Consider the following 22,643-nt stretch of genomic DNA (forward strand, 5'->3'; position numbering starts at 1 on the left):
CTACGAAGACACCGCAGAGGACAAGATTGGACAAGTGTTCAGGCGCCCGTGCCACACCTTGAGAGAGTTACCGATTCGCCTCCAACCGACGAACAGCCCCTCCTCCTGGCTACGGTCTGGACACCAAGCTTGCCAGATTTGGCTGCGGCTAATCTCACGACGGGCACTACCTTTGGACACCTCACTCCATACCACTTCCGTGTATATACCGCGACCTGCCCTCCCATTCCCTATCTGCCGCCGAACATGGCGGCGTAAAAATGGGCTCCCTCTTGAGGCGCTCGCTGCCCAGCACGATCGTTAACACCGAAGACGCACCGCCAGCTCCTGTCAGCACCACAGTCGCCGACAGCGCGATGGCTGGGTCGGGTTTCTTGAACTTCTCCAGGGTATGAGTTCCCATTTGAAAGCAAGCGGGAGTTTTGACAGGACTGACCGGTGGTACAGACGATTCTCCTTCCTCTGTTCATTTCCCTGATCCTCTACCTCGTGGTCTTCTACGCCTTGCTGCCTCTGTATCGCCGCCATCGTGCGCGGTATTCACAATACCTACCTCTGCCGCTCGAGTCTGTTCAGTCCGCATCCGCTTCTCTCTCCACCCGCGTCCTCAACTCGGTAATACCTGCTCAGCTCCGCAACATGCTACCAGCACTCTTTACCCGAATTTTTATGCCCTCAACATGGGCGTTTCGGACCTCACACGGCCGGTCAAACAGCATTGTTAGCGCAGACGACGGCACTCTCTTTGATGAAGAATCCGGTGAGGCGATGGTTGGATTTGACGCTCAGGAGCGAAACCGCCGGCGAGATGCCATGGAGAGGCAAGTTTCCAACATGGATGCTGCCACCAGGACTGTGAGTCGCAGCGGTGGTTTGGCACGACAACACGAATCGGACTCGAACCGACGACTAAGTCGAGAGTTGGAGGAAGGATTCCGCGATGATTCTGATGAGGATGACCAGGACGATCAAGTCGTTGTGGGGAGGCGAGGTAGTGGTGCACGGACATGAGGAAGGGTCACAATATTCGGAGCATTCCCCTCGGGGTGGACGACCAACACCACTACTCCTCCTTGGCCTATAGGATGATATGTATTGGACATCTACCGCTCATGCCCAGCTGTAAGCTCAGGACATTACTCAATTTGCCGGCCATCAAAGCAGTCCATCTCGTCAAAGGGTGTCGTCCGTCCAGTGCAATCTCTCAACACTACCAATTCCGCCAGTCGCCATATTCACCAGCAGATAGAAGGCAGAAATGTAGCAATGGGCAGGATCATTTCGGTTTACGCCACTATACGCGATACATATGAGGGTCCATAGACTGACGCCAGCTGCAATTCTTGTAGAAAAGGAGTGCCCGGGTCTGACGTGAATTTCCTCTGGCCTCGGTTCATAAACCTGCGTTATAGAGCTGGGGAGTAGAAGCCCTGCAGCGATGCTCCAAAGTCTGAAAAGGACATGCCGAGTATGAATATTACAGGGAAATAGAAAGATTGATTCGACGCTAAAAAAAAGTATTGTTTTGGTCACCTTTTCATAGGCTAGATGAAACATAAATAAATGCGGCTATATGTACAGTTGGTCCAGCAGATCGCCAAAGCTCAAGCCCTCATAAGTGACAAAGATGACTCTTCTCATCTCTTACACATGAGGAACAAAATACAAGGGGAAGAATGCAACCCTTCAGCTTCCTGTCGAGGGCGCTGTCCAACATCAAAAGACCTCACCAATTGCCCGCCGCCTCGTAACCTCCCAAATGCATCGGGCTCTGGGTCGTCATGCGCGTGGTCGCGTTTCCTTTCCAGGTATCAGACGGCACTCGCGGCAAAAACAATAAATGCATAAGAATCTCCTTTTCCGGTCTCGCAGGTGAATCACTAGGCTGCTGACATGCATGTCACAAGTCTACAGGTTCTGCAGCATCGAGGGTTGAACAAGTTGACTGGGGGCCATCATTGGCTGAGAGGTCATTGGTTGCATGACCAGCGTTGAGGGAGGTGGCATAGACATAGCCATCATGCCAGACACGCTGGTTGGGCGGGTAACTTCATCCGGGGACGATAGTTCGTCCATGGATCCGAAATCATTCTCTTCGGTCTCCATTTCTTCTTCGCTGGTCACAGGAGCAGGTTGACCATCTTGTTGAGATTCATGAGTTCGACGGTGTCTACAGAATGTTAGTTTTAGACGCAGGAAACTCGGGTTATCTGTGCGCTTACTGGGCCAGGTTATCGGATCGCGAGAACGCTTTGTTGCAGTAAGGGCAGACATAGGGACGTTCTTGAGTGTGAGTTCGAACATGTCTAGAAAACCCGTGTTAGTAAGCGCATAAACCAGGTTACATGAGGTTCAGGCATACCGCTTGAGGTGTTCGAGGCGCTTGAAAAGCCGCCCGCAGCTGGGAATGGGACATGAGTGGGATTTGTAGGGTACACCAAGCTCCATCATGGTTGCACTTCGTGCTCTGCGAACGGGACCTGGCCGCTCTAACCGGACTGCGGGGCTAGCTTGCAGCGAGTGAATGTGCATATCGTCTCCCATGAGGTTTGGCATAGGCTCAGTGCCAGCCGACATCCCAAGCGAGTGTGTCGGGTCTTCTTCGAGGCTTGGTAACGGCGTGCTTCGCCGGGAGAAATCAGTTAAGTGATCTCGGTTGACAACTGACGACGCGTAGCTGTGGGCAAGGCCAGGGGGAGACTGGTCCCCGGACTCATCGCCTTCCGCAATAGGCAAGACAGAGCTCGACATAGACCGACGAAGATCGCTTGGCCTTTGAGGGAGATGTGTCTTGATTCCGTGAGTAACTTGCGCAACGGCATTAGCAGCCACCGCATTCATGATGGACGATGGAATCGACGAGCGCCGTCTCCTTGCTTTGTAGGTCGGAGATCCCTCAATTACAGAGTAGACGTTTGTAGGAGGAAACGGTCGGGGTGCAGTTACATGAAGTGGCCCTGCGAGAGTAGAAGGTGGCAATGAAGCCATGGGATTGTAAGATTGCATCGGCTGCATCTCTGGGATAGCAGAGTAAAGACCAGTGTCCTCGTTGGCGATATATGCAGGCTCGGCGCCATGCATGGCATGTTGTGGAGGTGTAATAGGTTCATATGAGAGGCCGCGAGTGCTATAGTCCTCAAAGTGTGAGGACACGAATGAGGGAGCTGGGGAGTACTCCATATATGCGGGCATGGAGGCATGACGAATGTGTGCGCGATCGTAGGCGACCTGAGAGAAATCCGGCTCTCGAGACATCGCCGTGGTGGAAAGGGGGGTTGGGAGGCTATTTTGCATGCTCATGCTAGTATACATGGTCTGCGGCTGCTCCTGAGAGCGTGGCATCTGAGGAGGCACCATTGGAGGGGGCATTGAGTCCGCTGCTCGTAAGACGGGCGAAGTCGACTGGGAGTAGTTCACATTTGCATTTGCGGTTGCAAACGACGATGAACTAGCTTGCTGAGCCTTTGTGAGTTGCTCGAACAGCGACTGCGAAGAGTCGAATTCGAATGAAAGCGCTGGCTCCGCTACAGCTTTCGTTGTCGCCTCTTGACCCATCTTCTCGCGCTTTAGGTCTCTCTCCAAGGCATCGAGAAATAGGCGGTCATGGGGTACGCTGTACCAGTAAAAGACCTTTTGTTTCTTTTGCGTCCGAATGCAATTGTTTTTGTACAAAAAGTCCAAAAATGGGCTTTTGGGTTCTTCCAGTGATGCATCTGTGCCCGACTTCAGGTTGCGCAGGTCGGAGAAAATTCCTTCCTCGAACTTCTTGGGGTTTTTGACCGGTCGGCCAAATGCTTGAAAACGGAAGGAAAGACACCTCACAATGTCGGTGCCGGAGATGTGAAATAGGTTGTTCCATAGGACGCAGGAAACGTATTCACCTGTAGGGAGGAGGAATCTGCGGATGAGAGAGTCGGGACTCCAGTCCACTGGCGCAGAAATGAGAAAATATTTGAGGTTGTCTACCTGCTGCAGGGCGACTTGCGCATCCTGGGGCAAGCTCTGTTGTGCCTCGTTTGAGAGCATAAATGTCTCTGGCTTCTGAGGTTGAGCCATTGGCGCACCACTCGAGGGAAACATCGCGACGGTAGGGGAAATCGTCGACACTGTCCAAGCGTCGACGGAAATATGCGGGGGAGTGTTGGCTGTCTTCACTGACTCGGAGTCAAAGTTGGTTCCTCAACTCATGCAATATAGTATGTCAGAGTCTATCTTCCTGTTCCAACTGAAGGCGAATGGTTCTTCGTTTTCGTCGCGGCAAGGGAGGCCGTCTGCGCAGGGGAAAAGGCTCGCTGGACGAGGGATTGAACCACAAACAATTGAGCAGTTGGAGGATTGCGACGTGTATAGCGAACGTGTCGATGATGTAAATGGAGTCAGTGCGAGAGACCAGCTTCGCAAAACGTCCAGACGTGGTAGAGCTCCTGTCTCGAGTTGCTGAGAAGCGAGCACAGGTGAAACGAAAGTGGGTAAGGAGAGAAGCTAGTCTCTCAAAAGTCCTCAGGGCAAAGCCGAGTAAAGGAAGTGAAGGTCGACAAGGAAGAAGCACAGGGAGGATGCTGTAGCAACAAAAGAGGTGAAACAAATTCGAGGAGTGATAGAAGTGTAGAGGGAATAAGAGGTGGAAGAGGGAAAAGGGTAGAGAGGGAGAGTCGAAGGGTGAGACCGGGACCAGCGAGGAAGCGAGAGACAGACACGACCGAGCAGTGAGGAGAGGGAAAAGAGACAGGCTGCGGGCGCGGATAAAAACTGTGGGCGCTGGGTCTCTAATACTAGTCCCCTAGCTCCCCTACAGCGCGGTCCCCGCTAATCCTTTTCCCCCACTAGCTCCAGCCTAGGGTACAGGCGGGCAACAGGCCTATGAGCCTAAGGAACCCGCCCGAGAAAATCTTGGACAGGGTACCAGGTATTCTACAGGTACGGATGACAGCTTTGTTAGGTAGGCCTGGGCGCCATGGAAGGTAAAGGGAGGGCAACACCTGTGCTCAGCACACAGTTGCACCAATTGATGCCATTCCTCCCGGTCCGTCCAGCCAGCTCTTTGTCCAAGGGATGCCAGGCACCGACCTGGACTGACTCCCTATCGTATAACCACATAACATTGGAGCCCGGCTTGCCGCCTCGACAGTCAAGGGGGCGGCTGAATGGCGACCTTGTCCCCCTTGGTTCCTGGCATTTGCTCTTTTCGCTTGCGCCGAAAGCTCACAGTAGCCGCTCCTTAGCCTGTCCTTCCTGTCCCACTCCAAAGAAAATCCACGCTAGAACAGGTACCAATACACTTGCTCCACCACTTGTTGCTTTGGTTGTTGATCTCTTCTCCCTTCAGGGATCAAGAACTTGTCTGGGTTGACCTTCACCACGTACCACATCTGCTCCGCCCCCGGAAACCTTCCAGCCATCTGTCTTCGGGATTTGCAAAATCCGTGATCTATTCAGTAGTAACCTTGCGGCTCGATCTGGCGGGTGACTGAAACATACTGCACCCGATGTTCCGTTTCCAGAAAAGGTGAGATATTTACTTTGATCCGTGGTGTTGTAGGACCTCCGTGGCAACTGCGTGCTCATCGAAGCGAAATCGCGGCGATGGTACTCGGAATCCATACCTTTACCGGAAAGATGTGTAAAGTCTGCCAGTGCAGTCATATCCACACAACACTATGGTATTCCTCGGTATGGTTACGGACAAGACAAATGGCGGAGCTCATGAGCTCGGGCAGGTTGCTATTTTGATCGTATAAGAGGGGTTATCGCACCAGCGGAGGAGTCTATCCCACGGTCAGCGTCTCGCTGAATCATGCAGTGTGAACGTTGAAGTCGTGAACTGATGAAACGAGTGGCTAGGAACGGCGGATCGCTTGGACGAATAGTCTCGCATTGGCGGTTGTCTTGGACTACTGTCCGCCCACTCTGGCGCCAAAAGCCATTCAACCAACGGCTTGGTTATTCAGAAACACATCTCAAACAGGCGCGGGACAGCGTCGTAGACTCGTACCTAGACCCTGTATGCTGAGGTGCCGACATCCGCATTCATGGGATGGGATTCCACGATTATCCTTGTTGACGCTGGGATCAGTTTGCTTCCGACCTCTGGACGCCCACAACTGCAACCTTTCGCAGGGAAAAATTCGGAACGAAACCCAATGCAAGATGGGGGTCCCATGAGTTTGAATCTTCCATGTCTGCCCCCTTTTCTGATATGGCCAATAGCGAGATGATCTTCAATAGCTTGACACAAGAAAATCCCCGACCCCATAAGCGTGATTGTCTGTATCCATTTCTTCACCGAATGCGGTTCACGCATATCCAGGTTCGTCAACCATTGCTTAACTCACGCGATGACACTGCGGAGATACGACGTAGGAGTATGAGTATGTCAAAGTTCAACGAGCGCACCAACGATAAGGACGACCCGAACGCTTGCTCGTGGTAAATCCTGGTCAGCCGCCATATCATCTCGAATGTGTGAAGGCTTGGAATCATGTCGGACAGAAAAGGAGCATCGCAGGAACCCCAAAAAAATACATTTCGTCTTGCCGGCGTGATTGGTGTGTTCGCTGTTGACTTGAGTAGATGGTGTGCGTAGGCACGAGCAAATCGCGGCGCAGTACACGTGACGGACTTGGTCCAGACGTCTGCATTCAACTTGTCTTCCATCGCCGCACACCAATGAATGCTACTTCATTAGCTGACCACAGTCACACACAGCTCCACAATCCTTCCTGCTCACCATCTTTCGACAATGGTTGGCCTCTACGGTATCTCGTACGTACAAGGTACTACAATTCAAGTGTCTTCGCGCTCTCCCCGGTCCTTGGTCAAATCCAGCTGACCACGATGGAACTGAAACTGGCGCGGACAGCCATCGGTCGACCTCGCTTGACCAACGGTTTCAGATCAGGACTTTACGAGTCGAGGCGTGCCAAAAGATGGATGGTGATAGCTTATCGAAGCTCAGTCTCGACGACGGCCCTTTTTACCTAGTCGGCTTTTCACCGTCTCCAGAATCTCGACGCACGCGCCACTCCCCCTAAAAATGGCCGACCGATGGTGCTATGTTTCAGGTTCTGCACGCCTCGACAGCCACATTAGTCACAAAAGGGGCAAACCTTAAGCCCTGAGAGATGTCAACTCCAGTGTCACTGGCTTCCCGAGATGGGTTTTTCTCCGAGGCTGAAGTGATTGGGCCAACCATCACAACTAAGACTCGGGATGCACATCATCACTGCAGCTGTCTACGAGCACGCTCTCGTTGGCCACTCATTTATGCGATTTTACAAAGCCCCCAAACCTTGAGAGCCGATCGATGCTGCAAGGAATTCGAGGGAATGTTCAAATACGCGATTCGTGGCATCCATCAAGCTTGGGGAATAAGCCTTCCATTGATCTCGTGGACGTCCATGACTCTTGAAACATACAGAAGCTCCTGGTCTTGCGCTTGAGGTCACTACCAACGGCGAAAAGGTGGCGCAATTGCAGCGAACATGGTCAATCCTGGCAAATCTCCGACAAGTGGCCATTGCGCCCTAGCGAAGGGACCGGGGACGGAATCTAGATGCGAGCTGCTCGAGACAGTCAGCGACAGCTATCACCACTTGCTGTACCGAGTACCTGGCCGGGATGTTTGTTGCCCAGAACTCACCCAGGCCGACTCCAGGTCAATGTGAAACATTCCAGAGAGCAAAGTCCCCAGACGCTCGTCTAGCACTTCCATTGTCGGCGCCGGCCTTCCACCCTACTGAGCCAAGGCTGAAGCAATGGTGTAACACCAGAACTCATGCTTGATTTGAGCCGCTAGGAGGAGTGGAAAAAGCAAGCTACGTGTTTCAGACTGTGCTGCTGGCCCTCGGAAGAGCTCGCTACGACAAGTCATTGTCACTTTTTTCATGACAAATGCCCGCCCTTCCTTCTCTGGGGATCTCTAGGGGCATGCGAGTGAGCGCCGGAGAGAGAGACACTTCCGGTTGAGCCTAGCGAAGCGGTGATATCAGCAGAACGGAGATCTTGGTAAGGTAGCGAGTGCCTCGCACAAGCCAATGTTCCCTCTATTCGAAGTGCGGAGTGCGCAGGAGAAGAAATACTGCAAATGGAGCTGACTTCGCGTCTCTTTACAAGATGTATGCAGTCGAAGTTAGGCGGTGAATAGACATAATCATCATTATCGTCGTCGAGTCTTGCCACGTGGTTTAGAAAAACCCTGTCCCTGGATATCGAAGACGTCTTTCTTGCTGAGCGTCAGAGTTCCTCCTCGAAATTTGCCCACAGCAGGCACATCGACGCCACGCTCTCTTCGGGTGTCTTTGGGCCTCGTTTTTCCCGAGGCTTTCTCCAGGATGATGCCATTCTCCTGGGCCTCCTTTCTCCGGCTAGCCTCCCGCTCTGCCGCCTTCGCAAGGATCCCCCTTCTATGCGCCAGCGGCATCTTCTCCTGATGAAACATGGACCCCTTTGAACCCAAGGCCTGCATTCGCATGTCCACCATCTTGTGCCGATGGGATCCTAGTGTGGGTGATGCCTTTGCTTGCTCGAGTAGATGGGATTCTTTCAGGAGTCGTTGAAGGTCGAGGTCATGTTTGAGATTCAAGGCTTCGGCAGCGTCATCATCGTCGCCCTGCCTGGCTGAATCTTTGGTGACTACACCATGTATCTCCTTTGGGGGTCGGGAACTCTGTCGCAGGGGTCAGTCCAAAGTTGTAACCACTCAGTCGAAGTAGGGACTTCCTCCTCACCATGAAGGTCTTGTAGTGTTGCCTACGAGTCTTGGCTTCTTCTGCCAGGTCACTGGCTGCGCGATGTTCCACCACCTCAACTGCGCCGTCCTGGTGCCCTGAATCCGAGAGGCCATCCCACTCCGACTCTTCCTCGACAAAACCACTGTCCCCTACGCCGCCTTGACTCTCTTCCTCTTCCTCCTTTTCTGGCGCAAGGAGCGCAGTAGTCTTAATCTCTGGCAGAGGTTCGAAAGCGGACTCGAAATATTTGCGGAATATTTCTCGATTGGCGTCGAGAGGCGTTGTGAGAGTCTGTCGTTCGTCGTCTTCCCTGTCGGAAGAGCGCAATCTTTGTCGAGTCGTAACAGCGACTTCCCGTTTCCGCTTCCCTAACATAGTTGAGAACAGGTATTGGTGATTCAGATTCAACAGCGAGACGTCGATGTCATACTTTAATGCCAGAGTCAGAGTTGGAAAATGGTACTGTTGACGGCATCGTACAGAATTCGGGGCTGATCCAAAAAGTTTCCAGTTTCCGGTTTCCCATGCGCCCCCAACGCGTCGAATTTTGATTGGCGGAATCTTTCGTGTGCCGCAGTCACACCGCAGCTCAACCAGCCCTGCCAGCGCCTTGCTCCTCTTCAAGCCTTGGATCGAGTTTGGCGCTTCTAATGGGTTTGGGAACAGAAAACCAGAGGGCGGACACTACTGGCCGTACGGTGAGGTGACTCGAGTGTTACCCCATGCATATTATAGACATGGACTCGGACGCACTGCTCGCAATGTCAAAGGAGAAGGGTACACTGCTTACTACACGCGTGAGGGGATTAGGCGGCAGAAGGAGAAGCACCAGCCCCGAAAGCACGGCTGTCTCATTGACCTCGTGAGCAAGGAAGAGGAAGCCAGTGAGACGAGGAGGTCTACTAGGTCTAGCAAGAGTAGATTATCAGTGCAACCCACGCCGAAGATGACCAGATGGAAGTCAGTATGTCTTCTCCGTTGCGGAGATCCGAATTAATACTTGATCTTTGGGAAAAAATTTATCTAAATCCCCCACTTCCCTCAATAATTGCACTGTAATCCCACATCGCCTCCTATCTATACAATATCAGTGACCCTCCAGCCCAGAACGGGGGATCTTGAAACATCATCAGTCCATTCGCTACAGAAACTTCCTCCTCCATGACCCGATTCCGACCCTGCATCGACCTCCATGCCGGCCAGGTCAAACAGATTGTCGGCGGCACCCTGAGCGCCCAGGAATCCGAGCTGAAGACCAACTACATCTCGCACCATCCGGCGGGACACTTTGCGACTCTTTACCGCGACGCCGATCTGTCGGGGGCTCATGTTATCATGCTGGGGCCGGGTAACGAACAGGCTGCGAAGGAGGCCCTCGCCGCCTGGCCAGGACGCCTTCAGGTGGGCGGTGGCATCACCGATGCCAACGCAAAGGAATGGATCAACGCTGGCGCTGAGAAGGTAAGCACAAGGCGATTCATTCCACTGCTCATCATCATCGCCGAACTCGCATCCACTCCCGTACATCCGTCCCCCAAAATAACAGACATATCTAACGCTCAAATACCAAGCAGTAGGTCATTATCACGTCGTTCCTGTTTCCGAGCGGCCGCTTTTCCCTGGATCGACTGAAATCCGTGCTCTCGACGCTGGGAGACGACAGGGACAAACTCGTCATCGACCTCAGCTGCAGGAGGAAGGGCGATACGTGGTTCGTCGCCATGAACAAATGGCAGACCATCACCGAGATGGAGATCACCAGAGGTAGGGATCCCTCGCGATGTGGCTGTTTTCCTCAATTCGATACGCTCACACAAACCCACCGCAGAGAGCATCGGCATGCTCGAGCCCTACTGTTCGGAATTCCTCATCCATGCAGCCGACAACGAAGGTCTTCAGCAGGGCATCGACACCGAGCTCGTCACGAGGTTATCCGACTGGTGCACGATACCGGTGACATATGCTGGCGGCGCCCGCACGGTGGCGGATCTAGATCTGGTGAAGCAGTGTAGTCAAGGCAAGGTCGATTTGACCATCGGCAGTGCTTTGGACATCTTTGGCGGAAGTGGAGCCAGATTCGAAGACTGTGTCAGATGGAATGCAGAGAATGCCTGACCAAATGCTTGTCACCGACCGGGACTTTCTCCCATCACGACGTCGACGCCACCGCTGTTGCTTCTTACAAGGCTGTCCAAAGTCTCCTGGGGCACTTCTTCGCCGCCAGCGCCCTGCTGAGCAGCAATAGTCTCATCAGCACTATCCATTCCGCCGTCCAGATCCATGTCCTCCACTACCGCATCATTCCTCCGGTATCCCAGCTTGATCATCCATGTCTGGCCGTCCACCTCCCTTTTTACCTCATATCCAACCTCGGCTTCCTCGACGAATTCGCCTCTGCGAAATACCCGTCGTCCAGCCCCCCACCTACACCAGCCTGCGGCATTCTTCTTTCCTCTGATCCTCCACTTGCGGTTTCTATGCATCAGCTCGCTGGCTCGCTTGATGCTTTCCAGCAAAGCGTCCCAGTCCAACATTGACGCGGAGGATCGGTACGCGCCTTCGAGGAGTAGTGGGGCTTGCGAGGGTGACCGCCGGGTGTTCTGCGACAATAGCGAGTTTGCGCAAGAATCGTCTTCCTGCCCTAGCGTCTGTGGTACGGATCTCGTACGAGAGGTGGGGATTTGCAGCACTTCGTTGTTCTCCCTCCACAACATCATACTGGCACACAGGACTTTGAAGTCCAGCTACGGGGACTCTCGGACAGAGGTTAGCATTTCGGATTTTTCTCGCGAGCGAAATGGAGGGGGGCCCAAATTCATAAGAATGGCGAAAGCACTTTTGAGATAGGAGGTGAAGAGAGAGGGTGAGGATACTCACATTGATCGCCGCTGTGGCTACACGCGCGATCCACCAGTCCATGTGGAAGCCCATGGTCTGTGGTAACCTGGCACGTCTCACGACTCGACGAGGCTGAGGTGCGTTGTGAACGGTGCCTTGATCCGAGTCCGCGTCCCAATCAATCGACTCTTCCGAGTCATCGTGTCCGTGTGCATCGTTCTCCTCAATATCTTCTGCCTCGTTCTCTCCAGGGACGGTTCTTTCTTTCGCAACATTATGACTGTAACCTGTCCTGCTGGCGGCCTTCGGTGGATTGGAAGCAAAGCGTCGCGACAGCGCCACGATCGACGTCTGCGATGGCAACGTACCCTGCACGCCATCTGCCAGAGCTAGAGGGTATCCTGGCGGCGGGGAGGAGCACGCTTCGAGAACCGTCTCGTTCGACGACGACGAGGACGGGTAGGAGGAACGGCCACGGGCCCGGCGTTGCATGGTGGTGGTGGGTGGTGTTGCGTTGTTGATCCGGTCTTCCTGCGTAGACACATTTGGGAAAGGATGATGGGTGATTGAGAGGATCTCGTGGCGCGCAAATGTTAATCGTTGTTGTTGTCTAGTCCCGTCGTGCCATAGGAAGCGCGTCTTAGATAGACACTTGCAACAAAGTGACAGTGGATGGAGGAGAATTACCAGAGGTCACAGCGGGTTTTGCTTCACCCACTCTTAACTGAAATGATATATTTCACTTCCACTGGCTTTGCTTGCGAGGATTCTCTTCCCACGGTTTCTTTGTGACTATAAATTCCTCTTTTATTACGTTGGTGTATCGAGGATATCTTGAATCGCAAATACAATATTTTACCTGGTTGGTTTATTCATATGAATGTCGCAAACTATCATACCACAACCAAAGTCGACTATTGACCATATACCTGAATGCAAGAAAACACTCTCGTACACAAATCAATAGAGGGACCAGTTCACTTCATTGTCAAGTAGGAATGTGGCATATACTTAGCACGACGACGGATAAATTATTTTCACAAACGGTTAACTGAGAGTAATATGTGGATGATCATATCATTTGATTCAAGCTACCTGATGCGGTGCCGTTGCTCACTTGAGCACGAGTATCATAGGAAATACATTGTCATATCCGAAGCTCGTGAAAACCACCTGCAAGGATACTGCTGGTTGTGTATTGACCATCATTCAACCGCTTGGACCGTAAGGTAAGAAAACATTCTTAGGAACTGTTGCAAGAGGGTATTGTAGGTCGAATTGTAGTCTCAAGGTCGAGACGTCTAGTGAGTAGCAGCTTGCTTGTTGCCCTCAGCGGATGCCTATTACATTTGTTAGATGGTGACAAAAAGGGACAAGGTTAGGGACATACAGAGTTCTTGGTCTCGTCAATCTTGTCACCAACGGCGTCCTTTGCTGCAGAAGCACGGGTTCCGAGGGATGCGTCAGAGTCTTTGGCGACATTCTTGTTGGCCTCCTTGGAAGCACCAGAGGTGACTTCGTTGACCTTGTCACCGACGTAGCTACCGAAGCATCAATATCACGAAGACATGACAACACGTAGGATGGCAACATACTTGGCAGTGTTCTTGATGGTATCCATTGTGGATGAAGTTTGTGATTTGATTTGAATTTGGATTTGATATGAGAACTTTGATGGATTTTGAGAAACGGTCTGGTGGATGATGGAAAGGAAATGGAAGTGGAATGAGGGAGAGAGAGATACTTATAGTCAGGCAGAATGAGTCTGCGTACGATGTCACTGCCGTTTGCCTGCTTTGCCTGCTGCCCCGCGTTACGACTTTCACGTGTGACTTCCTCCTTCACAGTCATTGACTCTTTCCTTGGGCTACCTTTGAATCCCCCACTTCCGTTGCCTGGATAGCCAGTCACATTGCTCCGCGACCAGAGTCAAACAAAGGAAATCGCGTCTAAGATTTCAGCTTGATTCAGTCTGAGGTCATTCGAGATGCTCTGCCACCGATGACCACCACAATGCTCTCGGAGATACTATGACGTCCTCGGACCTGCTGACACCCACTTACTCGTCCTTGATACTACCTGCCCACCAAACCCAGGAAGGTAAAAGTCAATGCTGAACAAAGAGTAGATCCATGATTTGAGAGGTGACGACATGAGATGGGAAGGACCCACAACTGCGCTAACAATTTCCGCCAATTATACCACAAGCTATGTGGCTGCCTGTGGCTGATCGTGGCTTGCTTGTGGCGCTCGGATCTCATTGGGGCTTCGTCATTCGAGATTTAGGAATTTAGATCCGACCACAGACACGACTTGTGGCTGTCTTTCTTTTCTATCATGACGTATGACGACAAGCACAACTTGCTACAAGGATGATTTGTGCCATGTGACACCCGGGTTCTTCCTCATTTGCTGCAGCTCAGCAGCAATGACAGGGAACGATCACGCCCGATCACGCCAACCACTAAGAGCATCAGCTACGAACCACCCCAAGGCGCTCTTCGACCGAGGACCACGGCACCAAACTTCGTCATCCCCCTTTAAAAGTGCGGAATAGCATAGCCTTCTTAAATGGATATCTGGGAAAATCTTTTCCCTTGTTAGGCTCTTATTACGGAGATCCTCAGAAGCCGCATTTGACACTTGCTTTCCCATGTGCCACGCTATGCGCCTTTCCCATCGCGCCTCGGGCTGTGTGTTGTGAACCTCAGGTAGTATCTGATAGAACAGCATGTCAAGGCTGGCCTGATGTATGACAACGGCAGTTCACGTACCCGTCAGGATCGTTTAATCTGAAATCCTTCAGTCCCCAATCCTGCAATTGGATGTTGGCGTCCAGCTTCCATCCCTTGGCAACAATGAAGTCTCTCTCCTTTTCCAAGTCGTCCACTTCGACTACTATCTCAATTCCTTTCTTCGGACGGCGGTAACTTGCTTTCTCTTCAAGCGTCTCGGTCGATCCTGTCTCGATGGCGCCGATGAAGATGTTGTCGCGCCCGAGGTAGGCGTAGTCGCCATTCCGCTTGATCAAGACAAAGTTGAGGATGGTGGAATAGAAGTCAATCATCCGTTGGAGGTCAGATGGGAATATTTCAATGCGCAACGAGGCTGGCATCGTGAGCACAATATTTCGTCAGAAACCGAGGTGTTTTCCCTCCCACAATCTACTTTGATCATGCTCTCGCAGTCCATTGAACAGACTATACCTTTGTATTTATACTTTGAAGCTGTTCCTCCAACGGAATCTTTCGCTTCACAGACAACCCGGCCTTTCACCCTCGTGGCATTGGGGCTCTGCAACGTCGCTGTCACCCAACTTTGTCAGCGACGAGGTCTAGAGCCCAATCGACCATCGGCCAGTCGGTTTCCTTGGCATTGACTGACTCAGCAGATGTTCAGATGTAACACCCACGTGATGCTTCTTCTGGTCCTACAGGATACACGTACTCGGATTGAGGCCGTCGAGAAACCGAGTGGTCTCGATATTACAAAGGTCGCCTTGGAGGACGGCCAAGATATCCTTGCCACACCGTGTTCTGGTCAAAGGGCACCAAAATTAAAAACGCCAGGCCTTTGGTTCTGGTATAGATATGACCATTGCAGAATCCACCGACAGTGATGGTGATAACCATTTATTGACTGTAACATTACTCGAGTGTATTAGTACCTAAGAAGATATAAGTACTTCCGAATGCCATCCGTCTTTTCATCCCACGGTTGATAGTCGATCAAATCCCCTCCCCGGTCAAGAAATCCAGCATCAGCTTCGCTATCTCCTCCGTGTGACTCTCGACTAAAAAGTGTCCACCTTCCAACAACACCAGCTTCAGGGATTTCACATCCCTCCTGAAGGCTTCCGCTCCCGAAGGCGGGAAGATGATGTCGTTCTTGCCCCATACCGCTAGCACAGGAACATTGCTCTGCCGCATGTACGCCTGAAACTTGGGATACAGTGCGACGTTAGTGCCATAGTCCCTGAACAGATCAAGTTGGATCTCCTTGTTGCCCGGCCGGCACATGAGGGCGTAGTCGAGGTGATATGTCGCCGGATCATCAATCTTTTCAGCTTCGGGCTCTCCATGCAGATACTGATCCTTTGTGGCCTCAAAAGACAAGACCGCGCCCGAAATCATCTCGCGCAATTGCTTCTCCTCGTTAGACCCGGTATCAGAAGCCCATAGTTTCCGAAGAGGATCCCAAAACGACGACAAGCCTTCTTCATAGGCGTTGCCATTCTGAGAAATGATGGCTGTGATAGCCTCTGGCCGCTCAAGCGCCAGGCGAAATCCTGTCGGGGCACCATAATCAAACACATACACCGCGAATTTCTGGATATTGAGAACGTCAAGGAAGGCTCCGATTGTAGTCGCGAGATTGGCGAAAGTGTACTCGAAGTTCAAGGAGGCAGGTATTTCTGTGAAACCAAAGCCAGGTAGGTCTGGAGCGATAACATGGTATTTATCGGCGAGAATAGGGATAAGTTTCCGGTATTGGTTTGAGGAGGACGGAAAACCATGTAACAGGAGAATTGTGGGTTTGCTTGGAGAGCCTGCTTCCCGATAGAAGACTTTGATGCCATTAGGGAGAGTCGTGTACATTTTGAATAGGGTCGATGGGGGATTGACTGTATGATGGTCGCCTGTGCTAGAAGTAATTTGAGCTCGGTTCTCTGATATCTACTGAACGACTCGAAGACGTGATGGGATATAGGGACTTAACCTGCTATATATACCTGACCTGATGCTCGAACAAGATGAGTGAACACAAAGGCTCAAGCAACTCGACACAGCTCAAGCTCGAGCTGTAGCTTAGCCCGTAAACAAGCTCCCAGATCCAATTAGGCCTCATTATACAGACCTATTGAAACGTCATCTGACAAACACAGATATCTCAAGCTCAACAGGACACTTCTGAGAGTTTGCCTAGAGATGCGATATGACATTCTTTGCATTGATATTTGATCTTGGAACCGCTGACAAAGAAGACTAGAAGAGCAATTGGCGCAGTATCTGAGTTTTGTCACTTTAAGCCTGCATGCTGGTCGTCCACGGAGATGCAAGGATGAGGAAAGGAGGAGTCTAGTAGTTGGTTGTAGACAAGTCGCCGCTCCAAGATGACCTCAGAGGCACCAAAAGTGGCAGGATATATGCGTATGCTTTGGAAATGGCGAGAACCGCCACGGCAAAAGAGCAAGCTCCAATTTCTGTTTCGGGAAATCAAAACTTGCCCTGAATGGCCTAAGGCATCCTAGACATCCCGCTCTTTTTGCGCCTCAGGTCAGCGTGATGTCAAACTCACCAACTCAACCTCCAATTACATATCACGGCTGAACTACATTCATCCACATGGTATCGCTCTTCGTGGCTTGCCATTTTTTCTCGTGCTGCTTTGCAATTAGGCCGATTGCTGCTTTTGATGACACCGCTGACCTGCGCAAACTGTGGAGTAGATCTGGCTGATACCACCGCGTTCGGGAGTTGTTCCCTGGGTCTATACTAAAGCTGAGAGAAGGCAGGTAAGCCTCGACCGAGATGACAGGGTCACGATGAACCAGTTACCACAGCAGCTGTGGCCAAGTCACTCCCGTCAGCGGCACAAGGTATCCGGGAGCATGAATCTGGCAGCATTGATTCCTAAAGGAACATCTTTGTGAACCAGCAAAGTTCATTCTGCTGCTGCTTTTCATCTCAGACGTGTTCGCTGCTTTTCACTTCCGCCACCAGTGGAGTAGTGATCCAACAACATGGCTGCTTCAGGCCTTTACCCTGTGGCGAAGCGGGAAACTAATGGTCCTATCGACATCTGGGTTTTATCAAGAGCGAGAGCGCAAGGCGGCAGGATATCCCTGGCCCCTCAAACTGGTTATGCTGGTGTTCGTCGAGGCCGAAAGGCTGTATCGCCATAGACCGACTTGGGACAAATGAGGCCTGACTAGTCCACTTCATGAACCAGCGAAACAACTGCTCCTGCTGCTTTTCAGCTTGTCACTGCTCGCTGCTTTGTATGTCCATGCTGGTCTTTCACCTCGTGAATCGGCTAGTTGCCTTCTGTGGAGCAAGGTTTGCCGCACAACAAGTTGTGAGCACAGCTCAAGAGAAGAGGAACCAGTAATGGAGTGGACACATGGATACGAGGAGGTGATGCCACATCAAGACGAATATACGATGGGAGAGCATAAGAGCATGTATTTTCCCACGCACACAGGATTCCGCGATGCAGATGTGGATATTCCTGGAGTGTATGGCACGCGAGGAGCGAGGAGGGGAAGAAAGCCTTCAGATATCGAGAACGCAATACGGCAATGCTTCGCAGAATAAGTGACAGTCAGGAGGAATCACTTCATGTAGGAGGTTTATTTTGTATTGCAGAAAGTGAGTATGTTCATGTACAGCACTTTTGAACTCTGAGTTGGTTCTATACAACCCTAGCGGTGAGCATTGACACGCCATCACAGTCAACCAATTTTGTTCTGCCTACACCCAGGATGTCTACAACTTGTGTCTCTTCTGTCCACTAGCAATCTTCTTGAACTCTTCCTGCGGTGCCCCCTGGATAAACCTCTTCATGCCCTCCATCACCTCCCGAACTCCTTGTGCCTCGAGGCCTTCCAAGAACGGCCGTCTGATCAGTTCCTTGATCTTCAGAATGGACTCTTGGTTCAGATGCTCGCCCAACTTGTCATCGATTTCTGCCAGCACTTGTTTCAGGAACCCATCAGAGTCGTTCTGGTCCTTACCAGAAAAGACCTTGTTCACGAAGCCGCAAGCCACGAGCTCATCACATGGGATCTTGCGGGACATGATGAGTGCTTCGTTGGCCTTTGTCAGGCCCATGCGCTGCACGAGCCCAATGCTCGCACCACCCTCTGCGACTAGTCCAAGCGAGGAGAACGGCGTCAACAGGAAGGTATGCGGCGTGGCATAGATGAAGTCGCAGAAGCCCAATATGGCTGCGGACAACCCCACCGTTGGCCCGTTCAGCGCACCGACCAAGATCTTCGGATGCGTATAGAACGACCGTGTGATATCCAAGTTGTTGCTCACGAATCCCTTCAAAATATCATTCCGTGCGGCATCTTTGTCCAAGCCCGGTCCAACACCAGGTCTGGTAGAATTGACATTTGCACCCGCGGAGAAAAACCGACCCGAGCCTGTGATCACCGTGACGCTGATGTTGGGATTCTCAGCGATCTCGCGGAGTAGGCAGGAGATGCGGTAGTAGTAAGGTTGGCTCATGGCATTTAGCTTCTTGGGTTGATTGAGGGTGATGATCGCGATGCGGCCTTGCTCCCTGTAGAGGACTGCTTCTTCTGGGGAAGCCATGATAGCGGTTGCTGAGGATGGACTGAAGACGGTAGGATCGCGAAGGGAGGGACACGGCGGACGTGCTCGGCTCGAGGGCAAGAGGGGAGGAACTTGATACTCGTCGAGATATACCTGAGGTTGAACAAGGGCAAGCAAACAAGCCTGGAATATGCTGGTGAATGAATCCTTTGGAGTCTTTTCTAGCTCCTAGAAGACCTAGGGTTAGTGTTAGGTATATAAAATGGTTTCAATCATTGACCCTCGGCACTTTCCAAGACAGCTATCGCCGTGAACGACTACTAATCAAGGAGGTGTTTGGAGTATTATTGAACGGTGAATTCGTGGCGGGTCAAAGTGTGGAGATGCATCGGCTGGCGGTTCAGTCCCTGCGCTGGGAACTGAGCCGAGGTTGCCGGAATCTCAATCACCTCGCTTTGCCGCATCGTTCCCTATGGTCAAATCAGAAGGGGATTCGGCTTCCGGCTCGTTGTTTGTTTCTACCCAGCCGACTGAATAGAAAGCTTCAGCGAGACCGCACCGCAGATGCTAGAGGAGTTGGGTTTGAGCATCATGTCTTGCTTTGTCGCAATTTTTTGACTTCCCTGTCCTGCCCAAGTGAAGCAGACATATCCATATCTCCCAATTTGGGTGTCCATCACAGCAACAAGCGTAGAACAATCTGGGTTGGACCAATGTCATGGTCCATATCGGGTCCTTTCAGGTAAAAGGTTTCTCCATCGACGAGGCTGTCACCTAGGGCTGGAGCAAACACGGCGACAAGGCTGAATTCCCATATAAGGCAGGTTAGGCGAATGGTGCCTTTACTGCTTTGTTATTGGTCGCTGATGTCGTGATCATTGACTGCGCGGTCGACTCCCCTACCAGTTTCATCACAAAATTGTTAAAGCCCTGGAAAATGCATGTCACATTTCTTAACTGGAGGGGCCCCGCTCCCTCCTCTGTGCTCTCTACCAGTTTGAAATCCTGCACAGCTCAACATGGCTGTTCCCCGAGGTGCCCAGATCGCAGCACGGCTACTGAGTCGAGGCTCAAGGGCTCTCACTTCCAATTCATCCTCATCTATAAGGGAACACAGGTTCGCCCACTCGCTTGCAAAATCGGAGACCCAGCGGATTAGAAATGCGTCCCTACACACACGAGCAAGCCATCATGCGCAGGCTGCCGCCGCCGCCGTACGAGAAGAAGACTCTTTCGAGGGGTCCGAGTCCACAAACCCGGCAATGTCCTTTCCGTGCCTTGACGCTCAAGAACTGAAGACGGCCGCTTTGCAGAACCGTTCTCTCGAATCAGGACCTGAACCGTCTTACACCACGGGGAAACACATGGTATTTCGCAGCTCTGAGCCCATGCTGCTGGATTGGGGCGGGATACTACCGGAATTCGATATTGCTCATGAGACTTGGGGTACATTGAACGCGGACAAGAGCAATGCAATTCTGCTGCACACTGGGTTGTCGGCGTCGAGCCATGCACACAGCACTGAAGCCAACCCAAAGCCTGGGTGGTGGGAAAAGTTCATTGGGCCTGGTTGTCCCTTAGATACCAACAAACACTTTGTGATTTGCACGAACGTTATAGGCGGCTGCTATGGCTCAACTGGACCTTCTTCGATCGACCCGTCCGACGGTCAGCGATATGCCACTCGGTTCCCCATCTTGACCATGGACGACATGGTCAGAGCGCAAGCGCGGCTTCTGGATGGTCTTGGCATTGACAAGCTCTACGCCAGCGTTGGCGCCAGTATGGGTGGAATGCAAAGTCTCGCTTTCGGCGTGCATTTCCCAGACCGAGTGGGCAAAATAGTCAGCATTTCGGGTTGTGCAAGAAGTCACCCATATAGTATCGCAATGCGGCACACTCAACGGCAAGTGTTGATGATGGATCCCAAGTGGAACAGAGGTTTCTACTACGACAGTATTCCTCCACACACGGGGATGAAGCTCGCGCGCGAAATTGCAACAGTGACATATCGCAGTGGGCCAGAATGGGAGAACCGGTTTGGGAGGCAGCGAGCCGATCCCAGTAAACAGCCTGCTCTGTGCCCGGATTTCTTGATTGAAACGTACCTGGACCACGCTGGTGAGAAATTTTCCTTGGAATATGATCCAAATTCTCTGCTTTATGTGAGCAAGGCCATGGATCTCTTCGATCTTGGGTGGGCGCACCAAGAAAGTACCAGAGAACGGAGGCAAAAGAACCAGGAGAAGCTAGTCAACTTCCACGGGGCAGCGGCAATTCGAAATGACCCAGCATGCAGCCTAACGCTACCGTCGAAGAATTACGAAGAGAAAGTCTCCACCGCGCCAATGGACGAAGCTGTTGCCCCCGGACATCAAGGGCCACCCAGAGATCTCGTCCAGGGAATGGCACCCTTGCGCAGTCATCCTGTGTTGGTGATGGGTGTGGCGAGTGATATCCTCTTCCCGGCATGGCAGCAAAGAGAGATTGCTGAGACCTTGAGGGCGACGGGAAATAATCAAGTAACGCACGTGGAGCTTGGTGAGGATATTAGTTTGTTCGGACACGACACATTCCTCCTGGACTTGGAGCATATTGGTGGCAATCTTGGGAAATTTCTGCAGTAAGCGCATATAGCATTCATAGTCATAAGATGCGATAAATGTCGCTCCGAACCCTTTCATTTCAAAGTGGCAACAGCCAGGCTCTATTCTTGAAATACTAGCCTTCGAAGTGAAGACGTTTTATCCTCCAACATTGTTGGGCGGTCGTTCAACTCTTCGAATGCAGAATCAACCCCACAATCAACCCATAAAGCCCCAATACTTCACCAAAGATCAAAATGAGCACCATGCCCACAAATATCCTGCTTTGCTGCATGTAACATCTCACTCCCATATCTCCCACAATCCCAATGGCATAGCCTGCCGCGAGACCAGCCAGACCGACGCTTAATCCGGAAGCCAGGTGCATAAATCCTGTGAACAAGCTGTAGTTCTGCTGCGGCGGAGGTCCCATGTCTCCCGCGATAAGCACAGCAATGACGAGGGCGTAGACGGCGATGATACCAGACATAACGACAGGGATGAGGGACTGCCATTCGCGGTCAAACAAAGCACATCAAGGATCCCGTTGCGCGTTCCATACCTTCATGATCAGGTCAGGACGGTAAGTTCCGACACCAGCAATTCCGATGCCTGATTTCGCGGTGCCATAGGCGGCTCCGATACCTGTACAACTGCTCAGTATCTTGTGTGTGTCTCCATTTATCTTTTCATAACCATACAGCCAAAGATCATCTAGAGCGCATGGAGGGTCAGCAGAGACGGTCTCGGTGGTTTGAGGCTAGCTCGACGTACAGCAGAGGCAATTCCGGCCTGTATGATTCTGCATGTTAGTTTTGTTTCGTCAGAGAAGGTCTAGTGAGAGATTACCATGCCAAAGAAGGGAGCAAAGTTGGGCGTGAGTTCACTGCCAGGTCCTTCTGTAATTGTCGCCATGGTGGCAGATTTCAGTGTCTAATGGTAAGTTGTCGGAGAAAAGCAGGAAAGAGAAGTGGTTTGAAAAGGTGCGACAGGAGAGGTGGGTGCTCGAAGCACCTTGTGGGTAACGTTCTGCCGATGAAGCTTGGGATGGAGGATGATGGTGATGATGTGCCTGCGCATCTGCCACCGCAGGCAGGAGGGAAGCTGGGCTTTGCTGCTTAGAGGAGGTTAGAGGAGCAGGCGCAGCCAATGGCGACCCCAGATTCAGGCTTGGATTAGCAGCAGTCGATCCTCGTCCAACTGCATCG

At 51.9% G+C, this 22,643-nt stretch overlaps 10 protein-coding genes across 10 annotated transcripts; 3 read left to right on the top strand and 7 right to left on the bottom strand.

The window, feature by feature from the left end:
* Positions 1-260: 260 nt before the first annotated feature.
* AYO21_02323 (hypothetical protein) lies at positions 261-1,011 on the top strand (the record flags this gene model as incomplete). Its single annotated transcript, XM_022652302.1, has 2 exons — positions 261-389; positions 448-1,011. 2 exons carry the CDS (start codon positions 261-263, stop codon positions 1,009-1,011), a joined length of 693 nt encoding a protein of 230 aa, XP_022515338.1.
* An 897-nt stretch (positions 1,012-1,908) lies between these two features.
* Positions 1,909-4,056, bottom strand: AYO21_02324 (hypothetical protein; the record flags this gene model as incomplete). Its single annotated transcript, XM_022652303.1, has 3 exons — positions 1,909-2,170; positions 2,223-2,306; positions 2,363-4,056. The coding sequence occupies 3 exons, from the start codon at positions 4,054-4,056 to the stop codon at positions 1,909-1,911; spliced, it is 2,040 nt and encodes a 679-aa protein (XP_022515339.1).
* A 4,099-nt stretch (positions 4,057-8,155) lies between these two features.
* On the bottom strand, positions 8,156-9,104 carry AYO21_02325 (hypothetical protein; the record flags this gene model as incomplete). Its single annotated transcript, XM_022652304.1, has 2 exons — positions 8,156-8,665; positions 8,727-9,104. 2 exons carry the CDS (start codon positions 9,102-9,104, stop codon positions 8,156-8,158), a joined length of 888 nt encoding a protein of 295 aa, XP_022515340.1.
* A 786-nt stretch (positions 9,105-9,890) lies between these two features.
* AYO21_02326 (1-(5-phosphoribosyl)-5-[(5- phosphoribosylamino)methylideneamino] imidazole-4-carboxamide isomerase) lies at positions 9,891-10,844 on the top strand (the record flags this gene model as incomplete). The annotated part of the gene is made up of 3 exons (XM_022652305.1): positions 9,891-10,190; positions 10,307-10,493; positions 10,558-10,844. 3 exons carry the CDS (start codon positions 9,891-9,893, stop codon positions 10,842-10,844), a joined length of 774 nt encoding a protein of 257 aa, XP_022515341.1.
* Positions 10,845-11,204: 360 nt separating this feature from the next.
* Positions 11,205-12,059, bottom strand: AYO21_02327 (hypothetical protein; the record flags this gene model as incomplete). The annotated part of the gene is made up of 1 exon (XM_022652306.1): positions 11,205-12,059. One exon carries the CDS (start codon positions 12,057-12,059, stop codon positions 11,205-11,207), a length of 855 nt encoding a protein of 284 aa, XP_022515342.1.
* A 2,171-nt stretch (positions 12,060-14,230) lies between these two features.
* AYO21_02328 (hypothetical protein) lies at positions 14,231-14,682 on the bottom strand (the record flags this gene model as incomplete). Its single annotated transcript, XM_022652307.1, has 2 exons — positions 14,231-14,285; positions 14,342-14,682. 2 exons carry the CDS (start codon positions 14,680-14,682, stop codon positions 14,231-14,233), a joined length of 396 nt encoding a protein of 131 aa, XP_022515343.1.
* A 613-nt stretch (positions 14,683-15,295) lies between these two features.
* AYO21_02329 (hypothetical protein) lies at positions 15,296-16,165 on the bottom strand (the record flags this gene model as incomplete). The annotated part of the gene is made up of 1 exon (XM_022652308.1): positions 15,296-16,165. The coding sequence occupies one exon, from the start codon at positions 16,163-16,165 to the stop codon at positions 15,296-15,298; it is 870 nt and encodes a 289-aa protein (XP_022515344.1).
* A 1,890-nt stretch (positions 16,166-18,055) lies between these two features.
* On the bottom strand, positions 18,056-18,889 carry AYO21_02330 (hypothetical protein; the record flags this gene model as incomplete). The annotated part of the gene is made up of 1 exon (XM_022652309.1): positions 18,056-18,889. One exon carries the CDS (start codon positions 18,887-18,889, stop codon positions 18,056-18,058), a length of 834 nt encoding a protein of 277 aa, XP_022515345.1.
* A 980-nt stretch (positions 18,890-19,869) lies between these two features.
* Positions 19,870-21,477, top strand: AYO21_02331 (hypothetical protein; the record flags this gene model as incomplete). The annotated part of the gene is made up of 1 exon (XM_022652310.1): positions 19,870-21,477. One exon carries the CDS (start codon positions 19,870-19,872, stop codon positions 21,475-21,477), a length of 1,608 nt encoding a protein of 535 aa, XP_022515346.1.
* Positions 21,478-21,622: 145 nt separating this feature from the next.
* On the bottom strand, positions 21,623-22,350 carry AYO21_02332 (V-type proton ATPase proteolipid subunit 2; the record flags this gene model as incomplete). The annotated part of the gene is made up of 5 exons (XM_022652311.1): positions 21,623-21,943; positions 21,998-22,080; positions 22,137-22,149; positions 22,210-22,227; positions 22,285-22,350. 5 exons carry the CDS (start codon positions 22,348-22,350, stop codon positions 21,623-21,625), a joined length of 501 nt encoding a protein of 166 aa, XP_022515347.1.
* Between the last annotated feature and the right edge of the window lie 293 nt (positions 22,351-22,643).

Source organism: Fonsecaea monophora, assembly GCF_001642475.1.
Source record: "Fonsecaea monophora strain CBS 269.37 chromosome Unknown Scaff10, whole genome shotgun sequence".
In the NCBI taxonomy this organism is placed as follows: domain Eukaryota; kingdom Fungi; phylum Ascomycota; class Eurotiomycetes; order Chaetothyriales; family Herpotrichiellaceae; genus Fonsecaea; species Fonsecaea monophora.